Below are 13319 nucleotides of genomic sequence, written 5' to 3' on the forward strand. Positions count from 1 at the left end.
AAAAGAAAGAGGGAGCAGGAGGTGTATCTTCTGTGGGGTGGAGGTAAGAGGTATTGGATGTTGGGCTGAGGAATTTGCTTATTGTCTTGCAGACTGCATTGGACAGTTTGTTTTCACCCAGATATTTACCGTTTCCAGGGTTTTGCATTCCTCTGAAAATCCAAGTTTCCCCATAGTATAATTTCTCTTCAGCCTGAATAAGTTCCCTTAGTATTTATTGAAGTGTGCAGATCTGCTGGCAACAAATTCTGTTTGCTTTAATGTGAAAAAATATCTTTATGAAAGGATATCTTTGCTGGGTGTGGAATTCTGGGTTAACAGAATTTTTTTTCCTTTCAGCATTTTAAAGATGCTGTTCCACTGTGTATATCCTCTAAAGTTTATGATGAGAAGTCTGTAGTTACTCAAATCGTCGTTCATTTTCTCTAGCTGCTTTCAAGATTTCATCTTTAATTTGATCTTCTAAGTTTGACTATGATGTGTCCGGGTGTGGTTGCCTTTGTTCTGCTGGAGGTTTACTTGAATTTGTAAATTCGTGTCTTTCACCCAATTTGGGAAATCTTCTGTCATTATTTTAGGGGAAAATGTGCTCAATCTCTCTCCTTTTCCCCCAGACTCCAATTATGTTTTTTTTAATAGCTTTTAATATTGTCTCAATATACTCCTTCTTTCTTCTTGTCCTATTTTCTTCTCTTCTCAGATTGAATAATTTCTATAGATCTATCTCCCAAGTTCATTGATTTTTATTCTGACATCTTCATTCTGCTATTATGCTAATCTAATCCTGTGAATTTTTTTATTTCAAATATGTATTTTCCAGTCTAGAATTTCCATTGAGGTTTTTTTTATATTGTCTATTTCTGTGCTGAGATTTCCTATTTTTTCCATTATTACAAATATAATTTCCTTGGCTTCATTGAGTACAGTTAAATTAGCTGCCTTAAAGTTCTTGTCTAATAATTTCAACATCTGGGACATACCAGACAGGATTGGTTATCTGTTATTTTGAGAATAGCTCACACTTTACTAGTTCTTTACATGTTGAGTACTTTTGGATCACTGACATTGTGTAGGTTATCTGAGGATCTATGGATTGTGGAGTCTGAATTCTGATGTATTTCTCTGAAGTGTGTTAACAGTTTTGTTTTAGCAGGCAGTGAACTTGGTTAGACTCACGTCCCAAACTTTGTCTTACCACAGTGGGCAGGAGCTCACATCTCAGTTCAGCTTTTCTGATTCCCTAGCAGTTAGCTGTCTTGAGTCTTCACTACTCATACATGGTTCAGTGATTAGCCAGGGATATGGATGGTTTATTCATAGGATTTGGGCATCTATTTCTTTGGCACTGTCCCTTCTGGAATTTTTTCCTTACTTTTTTTGTGATTGTAATTTCCACAGGTTTAGTCCTTTGGTTCTCTGGGCCAGAAAGATGGTAGTGTTTTGGCCATGACTACAGTTTGCCTTCAGGCTAAAACTGTAGAGTGGAAATTCATCCCATGCTAGCCCTTTCTTTTAAGTTTTGATTCTTCAAAATTTGCCTGCTTTTGTTTATTCATCAGAGCCTTTGGGTCATTGGGGGTTTTTTTGTATTTTTTTTCAAGTTCTGTGGGAGGGTCAGCCTGTTAGGAGCTGACTCAGCTATACTGGAAGTATAGTATAACCAGCCGGTTAGTTTCTAAGTTGATGGCTGGCATGGTTTGTCCAGCATTTGTGTGGAAAGCTGACTAGTAAGGGAAAGATCAGTGGATGGGATAGTACAAAGACTGGTTATGGAGTTACTAGCCAGGTCTGACACGATGAAGGGCAGCAGCAATATATTTTAAAGGAGCCATTTCAATAGAAGGATTCAGTGACATTCAGGCACAGGCTATAGGGATAAATGAGAGGAAAGAGAAGTATAGATGACTCCACAGTGGAGTATGTGCTTGGGTGGAAACAGAAATTTCTGAAGGATTGGACATCAATATAGTTTTAGATGTGCTGATTTGGCTCAGTGCCTTTTGTGACCTAATCCTTGCTAAGGGTGAGAGATTAGAGAGGACAGATATATGTGATAGACTGGCTCATGAACTCCCAAGAAGATGAGCAGTGAATGAGCTTGTAGAGAAATCATCCAGGAAGCAGGGATAATAAATAACAGTTGTACTGTGCTAAGACTTGTGCATGTTTTACCCCAGGAAATCTGCTCAGTCCCCTAGGATAAAACTTCTGTTACTGTCCCCAGGCTCGGAGAAGCCAACCAATTTGCCTAAAATTGCTCCTCTGGTAAGTAGCTACACTGGGATTTGAACCCTGTCCAGCTGTAGCACTTAAGCTGTCAACCACAGCTCTCTACTACAGTCTCTAGAAGGAGAACAGGAGAGGGTAGGGTTTTTTCTTAAGTGGAAGTGATCAACAAATTTGAAGATGTCAAAAGGCTTGGCAAGAAGACAGCCATGGAGTAAATATTTTCTAGGTGCTGGAGAGTACTAGCATTCAGACTGCGGAGTATAAGGAAGGGATTCAGTGGTGAGGAAATTGAGTGTAGACCTTGGGGCCAACAAGTGGGATAGTAGAAGTAAATGGAAGAAACAAAATGAAGAGTATTTGCTTAGTTCAGAGGAGTCCTTGGGTACATGTAGGTCAGGGACTTTGAAAATGGAAGAACACGTCACCACACAGGTACCTACATAGGTAGGGCCACTGTGTATACATCACTCTCTGTACACATGAACCATCCAGGGACCTCACACTGGAGTTGTGCTGACACATCCTGACAGTATCTGCTCTTGTGTGTGATGGGTCATTGTCACTTCCATAATCTTTATCTCATTTGAACCTAATATTAGCCTTTCACCTATTTCCTGTTGAGGAATTTGAGCTTCAGAGAAGGTCAGTAGTTTGCTAACAGAGGCAGAACTCAGACTTACTTCTAGAACACAAAATTCTCAGAAAGGAGTGAGTTGCTATAAAGGCAGCTCATCCTCTCCCTGTTCCTATCTGGGATTGCTACATAGAAAATCCCACCCTTTGGGAAGTGATTTTAAAAAGGGGCGGGGGTGGGTAGGTTCCTTTGGCTCCTCTTCAGGGGAAGAGTAGTGACATATGTGGTGATTGAGGGAAGAAGACTGAGTATGTGTGGCTCAGCCCCTGCTGGGTTCCCTTTTGTCATCTGCACACCCACCCGTGGAGGGGTGCATTCTGATGCCTCCTGCCATGTTGTCAGCTTCCCAAGGCAGCTCTGCATGCTCTAGACCAAGGTTCATAGTCAGAATTGGTGTCTGGGTGGACACGTTGTCTGATTCAGATATAGTGTAGGCTTATGACCCAAGCTGCATTTCCACCCAACTCTACTAGAACCAAAGCTGATTCGCCTGTAGACTCCTATGTCTCTTTCACAGTTGGTTCCAAGCTTGGGCTGGAAAGTGAAGGGGCAGGGGTAGGAAGGCATCAGTTACTTTTCCTGCCAATCCCCCAAAGAAAGACTGGCATTCTTTCTTCTCCATGAAAGCTAAATTCCAACATAAGAACTGGAAAGATCTTACAGCTATCTCAGTCCCAAGCCAGGAGGGATTTTATGCTTTGTGGAGAGTAAGGAGTGGGGTATGGATAACAGAAGCAGAGATCCACTAAGTATTGGTTTCTTCATCTTCAGGTGAATGAACAAATTAAGCTGACAGTTCTGAGCCAGGACTCCATCATAGTCACCTTCACCTCCCTAAATGAGACAATAACACTCTCTGTTTCAGCCAACAATTGTCCGCATGGAGTAGCGCAGGATAAACGGGTAAGCCAAAGCAGACCAGGTCCCCAGGCCTGACCCCAGGGTATCTCAATGTGAATTGCCACCCCATATTTCAATGCCTATGCTCCTCCTCTTCCTCCACCCCTGCCCTAGGCAGGGCCCTACCTCTTTCTCTGACTAATGGGCTCCTACTCATCATCATTCACTACCTGATGTTAGTACCATCTTCTCCGTGAAACTTCTACCTGTTAGAAGTCTTTCAACTGTGATTGTATCCAATGCAGATTGGCTTAAACATAAAGACAGACTGTATTGGCTCAGTAAACTGAAAAGTCTATCAGTAAGCAGCTTTAGGCACGGGTGAATCCAGGATCTCAAATGATTCCATCAGATCTTCCCATCTCTTGGCTCTGCTTTCCATTTTGTTGGTTTCGTTCTCAGAGAGTTTCTCTCCTTATGGTAACAAGATTGTCATGGGCATCTCTGGGCTTGGTATTCTATGAGCTTTGTTCTTCCTAGGATAAAGAGGGCTTCTCTTTCCTAAGTGCTTCAGTAGAAGCACCAACATTGCTGCCTCTGCTTAAAATGGCCCCCATGGCCAGGAGCGCATGTTGCTCTCGCAGACTAGGCTCAAGTGTCATGTCCATCCTGAGAGCCAGGGCATGATCAGCCCCAGGTATACCACCTGCATGATGGATGAGGCAGGAACATCATGGCGCTGTTACCAGAAGAGAGAGAGATGATACTGGAATGAATTACTACCAACGTGTGATGATGACCCTCTCCGCCACCCCCTTTCCCATCCCAAGGAGAGTCTACCTCTCCCTCTGCTTGGCCCTCCCAGTCATGACTCATCTCTATTCTAGCACTCCTTTATTTATAAGCCTACCAGATTGGGAATTTCCTGTGGTTCCTACTGATGTCTGTTTCACCAGAGCCCCAGCACAAGGACTGCTTCAAATTAAGTACTTACTCAGTATTTGTTGGTGGGTGAGCAAACAGTGGAGACTAGAAGCTCACTTCTTCCATTTGCTGTGTCTTCATGGATCTTTATATGTACCTGGTCCCTAGTCAACATTGTGGAGCAAGATTGGAGAGGATAGAGAGGACACAGTCCCTGATCCCTGAGGGGTTTACAGTCTAGTAGGGAACAGTTGACTACCTTGAGACTGGGATAACCAAGGGCTCATTAATGGAGCAGGCCACTTGCATTGCACAGAGCGCTTTGCTGGGATTCCACTGGGGAAGCCTCCTTGGAACAGTAGCAGGAGGACCACACCTCCCAGTTTCCCCAGGGCCAGTCCCAGTTTATACCTGCCAGCCCGGAGAAATTGTTAATAGCATCCCCTTTCACTCTCAATAGTGTCCAGGTTTGCGTGATCAGTTATATGACCATCCAGAGGGCAGTTCACCCTCCCCATGTTCCTCTCTGGAGCTGAGCAAGGCTCTTGTGCTGCAGGGGCATTTGCCACCAAGGCTCATAGACTCACAAAGCTGACAGAGCCCATGAGGAGAAGCCGCCCAAAGTTCTCACTTTACATGCAGACATGGAGGCAGGCATTTGCTAGGGGCCCATGCTATTTGAATAAGGCACAGAACACCTGTGTTTTTCTTGGAAGAGAGCATTGCACCTGTTTTTCACTGCCTTTTCATTTCAGCAGGATTTCAACTTCATTAATTCATTAAGTAATTCAGTAAACATTTATTAGCACTTGCAGTGTGCCAAGTTGGCTGCAGGGATGTAGAGAAATGGAAGAAATCTCACTCCCTCTAGTCTCTAAGGTATCTTTGGTCTAATGGAAGGGGGCAAAAGCTTTAACAACCCGCTGTAATCCAGCTGGATTGGTGCAGTGTGCTAGGGAGGGGGCACTGTGGGAGTCACTGGGGTACCAGGAGAGAGTGTGTCACTTAAAGGGGCCTCATAGGAGCACCGAGGAAACTCAGATGCCTGTGACTTCAGGCTGCACTCATTACTTCAAAGAGCAAAAGAACCCCAGGGTTCTGACTCCATCTGGGCTAAGATGATGATCATGCTTATTGATGAGTCCACCCTGCCCATTTGGTTCCATGCTATTACTCTGAAAGTTGCTGTTATGTGACTAAGTACACACGATATATGAGGTCATATGTCTATATTTCTTAAAAAGCTTTTTCAGGGGCGCCTGGGTGGCGCAGTCGGTTAAGCGTCCGACTTCGGCCAGGTCACGATCTCGCGGTCCGTGAGTTCGAGCCCCGTGTCGGGCTCTGGGCTGATGGCTCAGAGCCTGGAGCCTGTTTCCGATTCTGTGTCTCCCTCTCTCTCTGCCCCTCCCCCGTTCATGCTCTGTCTCTCTCTGTCCCAAAAATAAATAAATGTTGAAAAAAAAATTTAAAAAAAAAAAGCTTTTTCAGCTGTGTAAAAAAAAACGTGAGCTTACTTTTCTTACCAAAGGCAACGGGTATTAGAGAATTGTTCTTTCCCATAAAGTTGCAATAATGCTTCATTTTCCTGGCAACCTCTTGTCTGGCAATTGCTGCAGCCTGGATCATAGCTGAGAACCAGGATGTAAGCAATTAAAGAACCCCATGAACAGCCAAGCCAAGAGATGTCTCTCTATGTCCAAATACCAAACATGCCCTCTGGGACTAGGAAAGCCCCTTAGTAATTCAAGTCTTATTTTGTCTTACCTAAACGCAATCTTAGAAGCTAGACCTAGAAATCCAGAAGTCCACGACAGAGTCCTGTCTAATATGGTAGCCACAAGCCACAGATGGTTACTGAGCACTTGCAATGTGACAAGCCCAGATGGAGATGGGCCATAAGTGAAAATGCATGCTGCATTTCAAAGACTTGGCATGGAAAGAAAATGTAAAAATTTCTCATGAATAGTTTGATTCTATGTTAAAACCATCATTTTTTGATATATTGGGTTAGATAAAATAGTTATTAGGATTAATTTCACCTTTAAGAGCTTTTTTATGTGGCTACAGGAATGTTTACAACCACATGTGTAGCTTGTATTTTATTTGTGCTGGACCATGTGGTCTAGAAGGTGGCAACTTCATAAGGGAAGCTCACAGAGGCAGTTTGACAGTGTGGTAGAAACCTGGAAAGCTATTTAAAAGGACATCATAACTCAAAAAGCACAATTGTCTTGGGGACATTTAGCATAGGGATAAGCAGACCAATACATTAAAACAGCTTCTGAAAACAGTGCTGTGTTCTAGTCTATAGTCATTGATATTGACCAAGAAGACTGACTTGCCATAAAAGTGACAAGGTAATAACCCCTTCTGTTTGAGAACACAGATTTCTGACTAGACAAACTCCAATAAATGAGGAAATATCAACTTTATTGTAGGTAACACAATTCTCAAATGTTGACTTTAGCTGCCAAGTTAAGCATCTTGGAATATTTTTACATGAAATCCTAAGGTCCAGAAAATTGGTTCATCGTAGATTCTTGGACCATCAGAGCTGCAAGGGGCCCCTGAGAATACTTGCTGATTGTGCAGGCTGGCCTAGGCTAGGAAGGGGCCATAGAGCCTTGGGCTAGTCCCTTCCCTTTCTGGGACTCAGTGTCCCCATATTTATAGTGACATGTAAGGGCCTGCCTGGCTTCCACACACTCCCATCCTGGGACTTTTACAATCCATTCAACCTTTTCTAGGTCTGTGTGTTTGGGGCTAGTTATGGCTCATCAGCAAAATCCATGGCAGTCTAGAAAAGCTGAGGGTGGGGATTAGGGTGGCCTCCTCCCACAAAGTTCCCGTCACTGAGAAGCTTGTTAAATGGCTTCCCCAGACACCCATCACCTTGGAAGGAGCCACCTATCAGAGTGACAGGCAGGATGGCAGTCCTAGCTTTTACAGCCCTGCAGCCAGGCTTCTCACTAAATATTTCTATCAAGGCAGCACTTTGGAAGTGAGGCAACACCTCAATTTAAATGTTTTATTAGCCCAGAGTGCCACCTCAAAACCTTATTGGAAGCAGGCTGAGTATAAATTACAAATAAATAAATAAAATTAGCCCAGAAGCAGCAGCTGGGGCCAACAACCAGAAGGATGGTTGAAGCTTTGCTATTAATTGGGGCATCCTTTACAGAAGTCCTGACTGCAGGGCAAAGAAGAATCTATAGACTGACTTCGTCACACTTCAGAAAATCTGTCCCCCATCCATCCCATTCTCTCTACTTGAGGCTTCAATTCCACTGAAGAAAATTTTTTCTGCAACTGCTCTGTATTAAGCAGGAGATATAGAAAGCAAAGATCCTGCCTTGGAGGGGCCAGTCACATTGAGAGATAAAGAAAGTACAAAATGGCCAGGCCCAGGGTGGATAGGACAGCAATGGGCCCTTATGCTGGTTTAGCATGGAGAGCACTTCCCCTGGCTGAGGAAATCAACAAAGGCTTCCTGGAGAAAATGTCAGATGCCGACTGTCATGAACTCCGAGATCTGAGCCTCATTCCACATGTCTCTGAAATGCTGTAGCAGAGGTAGAGGTTGAACGGTGGGGCAGCCCCAGCAAAGGCCTCGCTGTCCTACAGAGGGCCTCAGAGCCAGAATGGCCTTTCAGGGTAGTCCCGAACTGAGGCAAGAGGCCTGGGCCTTTGTGCCCTACAGGAACCAATCTACGTAAGCTTGATCACAGTTTCTCATCTGAGATGTCCTGGCAGCTGTAGGGGACAAAGGGACTCTGGGGAATGCATATAGAGGGGGACTGGCAGCAAGGACTCCAAAGAGGCCCTTGTCTATCTAGTTATTCATAATGCAACAAGCATTAATTGAGCACCTTCTGCATGACAGGCACTCAGACACCAAAGAGACCAAGATCCGGTCCCTGCCCTTGAAGAGCTTACAGTCCAGTGGGGGAGACAGCCTCATATGCATCCAGTTACTTCATAAAGGGCTAACTTTTGACTTCAGGCTACATAGAGAGCAAGGAACAGTTTTGCTTCCTGGAGGGAAGCCCTCCCACAAGGGGACATTTGAGTCAGGTTGGGCTGATGTGCAGGAATTCCCTGAGTGCAGGGGGAGAGGGCTCTGTCCCAGGCAGAGGGGACAGCACATCCTCCAAGCTGGAGCAAGGCCTAGTTGTTGGTGGGCTGAGCCAGTGGCTCCTGGGCTCCTGGCGGGGAGGCAACAATGCTCTCCCCCTTGGCCTCTCCCCAGCTGCTGACCCGCATGGACGACAAGATGTCTAAGATGAGCCGAGCCCTAGTGGGGATCAAGAAGCGGTTTCAAAAGACAGTGTCACAGTTTATGAATTCTGTCTTGTTGGCAGCAGGTAAGGAGCAGAAAAGTAGAGTGATGCCTGTCAGATAACTTCCTAAATCCTGGGTCACCTGCAAGGCATCTCTGAGGACAGCTTTTTACCACCTGGGGAGGTGGGTGGGCAGGGCGACCTCCTCATCAGTAGATGGGGTAACAAGGCTCAGGCTCCCGAAGCAAGGGTACTTGCTCAGGGCCGTGTCTCAAGTAGTGGTGGCCTTTGCCACCTTCAGTTTTCTGAGCATGGTCCCATGTGTCCTCAGTGTCTCCTGTGGTTGTCTTATTTTCCTGGACCTCCCATCATTGTTCTATAACTCTCTCTGTCCCCATCTGGTTCACCTTTCAGCTCTCCCATATTGCCCGTCATCCATTTGTAGACCCTGTTCCTCTCCTTGCGGACAATCTCAGTATAAGGGAAAAAAGCAGCCAGCTCACCAGTCTGTCCTTGTTAGGCTACAGTGTTCCCCCTGGGGCCAGACTGGTGACCTCAAAACTGCTCCCACATCTAGACTTTCTTCCTGCTGATGGGCCTGGGGACAGAGGAACAGTGACTTCCATTCCATGCCACCCTGGCTGGGCACCAAGGGGCTGTGTTCCCAGGAGTTCTTCCTCATCCCTAAAGACTCAGTTCAGCTGTACTCCTCCTCCAGAAAGCCTTCCCTGGTTCCCTAAGCTGAATGAGTCATATGCTCCTTTGGGTTCCCACAGCATATGTAAAATGTGCTCTAATTATAAATCTTACTACCTAGCATTATGAATAGTTCTTTGCTTGTCCATCCCCCCAGTATCCCTGCTAGGAGTTCTCAGAGGTAGGGAACCCTGTTTTGGGTCATCTCTATATGTCTAGCATCCAATAAACATCTGGTAAGTGAATGAAGGAATGAAAGGTCCTGGGCCTCAGAAGTTTTCAAGTCTAGTAGGAGAAGCAAAACAAGAATACAAATAAACACAACAAAGAAAGTAGATGGAAACTACTTCAATCTGGAGATACAGGGAACAGCATTCTCAGGGAAGAGAACAGCATGGATGCATTGTATACCCAGCCTCTATGAGTGCTGTGGAGGACACAGAACTGAATGAAATGCAGGCTCCTTGGCAGAAGAGGGATCTCAGCTGGGTCTTGACAAATGAGTAGAAATAAGATTGATTTGTTCTTACATTTCAGCCAGTATTTACCAATCCACTAACTGTACTGGGGTGGAGTTCTATGCCAGACAGCAGAAGAGAGGCGACCTGGCTTGTGAGTGTGTGAGAGTGGAGGAGTGGAGAGGAAGATGAGCTGAAGGGCTGCTCATGTGCAGAGCCTCATAGCAGGGCGGGGAAGGCTGGGCCATGAGGGAGAGTGACAGCCATGTCTTCTGTTAACAGGCCTATTCACCATAGAATACCCGGTTAAGGAAGAGGCACAAAGCAATCGAACCAAGGTAAAATCGGGTACCTATGTCGAGCGAGGCCCCAAGCCAAGTTTATACTCAGGAGAAGTCCTTTTATTACGATCTCGGTCAGCCCGACCTGAATCCTCAGTTGGAGAGTCTTCAAGGGAAGAGCATGGGTCCGTTTCCGTGAGCCCCACTTGGAGGAAGACCATCAAGACCCAAGCCAAAGCCATGACCACACCCAGGTAGGCTTGGGCCTTCATTGCTTCTGGCCTCCATGTGTCAGACATGGTGATGGGCGGTGGGCACACCGTGAAGAACGAAACAGATGAGGCCTTTCCCTCTTGGAGCAGAAATTTTAGGGGTGTGAGAAGATAGACAATAAATACAAGAAGAGTTGAAGTCATTTTAGGTAGTGATATAGGCTAGGAAGAAAGTAAATCAGGGTCACCTTAAAGCAGAGGTTGGCAACGTAGGGCCATTCACCAAATCTAGCCCCACCGCCTACCTTTTTATAAGTGAAGAAGAGTTTTTAGCTTTTTAGATGCTTAGGGGGGAAAGATCAAAAGAAGAGTATTTTATGACATGTGAAATGATATGAAGTTTAAATATCAGGGTCCATAAGTAAGGTTTTGTTGGAATAGCCACACCCACTCATTTACATATTGCCTGTAGTTACTTTCCCTAAGACAGAAATGTTGAGTAATTATGACTAAGACCATCTGGCCTGCAAAGACTAGAATATTTACTATCTGGCCCTTTATGGAAAATTTTGACTAATGCCAGGGGTGGAGAGTGACTGGGAAGTCTGGGGAAGGTGCTAAATTAGATAGTCAGTGAAGGCAGTTCTGAGGAGGTGATGTTTAAATGGGGACCCACGATGGGCATTGAGGAGGGCACCTGTGGGGATGAGCACTGGGTGTTGTATATGAGCCATGAATCATGGGAATCCACTCCCGAAACCAAGAGCACACTGTATGCACTGCATGTGCATACTTGACAAGAAATTTAGAAGCTAACTTGACAAGAAATTTAGAAAAAAAAGAATAATTTTTACTATATTACCTTAAAGAAAATAAATGAGGAACCATGACGAGAAATAGGTAGGCACAGAGAAGGACAGGGAAGGGTTAGCAGGCAGAGGATAGAGCAAGTATAGAGACCTGTGACAAGAACAAGTTAGGTATGTGCTAGGGAAAGTAAGAAGGCCAGTGAAGAGCATGTTGATAAAGAGGGGAGATGGCTGTAAATTGAGGACAGAGGTAGCCAAGAGCCACATCAGGTGACCTTGTTAGTGTTATAGGAAATCATTCCATAACTTTAAGACAGCAAGTGACACCATCAGATTTATGGGTTTTTAAACTTTAAAAAATAGATAAAATACATGTCTTTTCTATTTTTCTATTTTAATTTTATATACTATCAATTAATATATATTTTCTATATATATAAAAATACATAAAAATGAACAAATCCTGAGTGTATATAGCTTAGTGCATATCACAAAGTGAACATACCCTATAATCAAATCAAGAAATAGAGCATTACCAGCTCCTTAGAAATACCCTCTTGTCCCCTCCCACAGCTTCCTCCCCAAAGGGAAGAGTTCTAGCTTTGTAGATTAGTGTTTGTGTTCTTTTTAACTTTATTGAAATGGAACTACAGTATTCAGTATGTAACTGGCATCTAGCCTCTTTTGCTCAACATTATAATTATGAGTTGTGTATAGCAGTGTTTTGCTCATTTTCATTGCTGTATGATAACCTATTTTTGAATACACTACAAATTATGCATTCTAATGTTAATGGATATCTGGGTTGTTTACAGTTTTGGTAATGGCAAACTGCACTAGTGTTAGCATGTGTCCTTAATTATTGTTGGTATATGCCTGGATGTGATATTGCTGTCCTAGGGTGGTAGGTACATGTCCCACTTCTTGTGGGACTGCCCATATTCTAGAGTGGTGGTATTGAGTGTCACTCCCACCAGTTCCAGTGGCTCCCCATCCTCACTAATGCTTGACATTGCCAGTTATTTTAATTACAATATGGATTTTCATTGTGTTTCCCTGGTGACTGTCGAGGTTGAGCACCGTTTTGATTGTGCATTGACCATTTTGTATATTCTCTTTTATAAGGTGCCTGTTTAGCTCCCTTGTCCGTTTTTGTACTAGTCATTCACCTTTTCTTGATTTATATTTTGGAGTTCTTCGTATGTTGTGGGTACAAGACTTTTGTCCATTATACACGTTGCAAACGATCTTACGTTTACTCTGGTAATGGTGTCTATTGAGGAACAGAAGTTGGAAAATTTTAATGTCCGATTTTCAATATTCTTCCTTATAATTAGCTTTTTATATCCTATTCAAGAACTTTCCTATTCAGAGAACATGACAATATTCAACAAAGTAACTTTCCTAGTTAACTTTTTTGTTTTAACTTTTACATTACATCTGTCCTCCACTTGGAGATTTCTGTAGTGATGTGAAATAGGAGCCAACTTTTAATCTTTTCCATCTATATCTATATCTATATCTATATCTATATCTATATCTATATCTATATCTATCTATCTATCTATAGTTATCTATATCTGTCTTACTGATCCAGCATCCCCTTTTGAAAAGATTGTAACTTCCCTAAGCTTTTTGGTGCAAAGTTTGTCACAAATTAAGGGGCTCTATGTGTATAAATTAGAGGACGTTTTCTGGACTCCTTATTTTGTTTCCTCTTTTTCCAGTCTTTTACAAATACCAGGCTGTCCAATTAATTATTATAGCTTTATAACAAGCATTGATATACAGCAGAGTATGTACTAATACTTTGTTGTTCTAAATTGTTTTGCTGTCCCTTGTAGTTTATATTTCCATATAGGTTTAGAATCACTTTGCTGGTAAAAAATGTATCTTGGCATTTCAACTGGATTGTTAATGTCTTTGTAATATCGTAGTATTTCAATCTGTGAGTAG

General features: G+C 43.6%; 1 protein-coding gene across 5 annotated transcripts in view; it reads left to right on the top strand.

Annotated features, from left to right (window-relative positions):
• The window catches only part of FAM194C (family with sequence similarity 149 member C), a 105936-nt gene that overhangs the window by 43660 nt on the left and 48957 nt on the right, over window positions 1–13319 (top strand). For 4 of the 5 annotated variants that reach the window (XM_086697343.1, XM_086697340.1, XM_086697341.1 and 1 more), the window contains 3 exons: window positions 3635–3766; window positions 8877–8991; window positions 10344–10596. In XM_086697343.1, coding sequence (XP_086553469.1) covers window positions 3635–3766; window positions 8877–8991; window positions 10344–10596 — 500 coding nt within the window. The remainder of the gene's footprint in view (window positions 1–3634; window positions 3767–8876; window positions 8992–10343; window positions 10597–13319) is intronic. The other variant, XM_086697342.1, reaches the window with a different exon arrangement.

The sequence above is a fragment of the Puma concolor genome, chromosome A2, assembly GCF_028749965.1.
Source record: "Puma concolor isolate L17-30 chromosome A2, mPumCon1.1.hap2, whole genome shotgun sequence".
Lineage (NCBI taxonomy): Eukaryota > Metazoa > Chordata > Mammalia > Carnivora > Felidae > Puma > Puma concolor.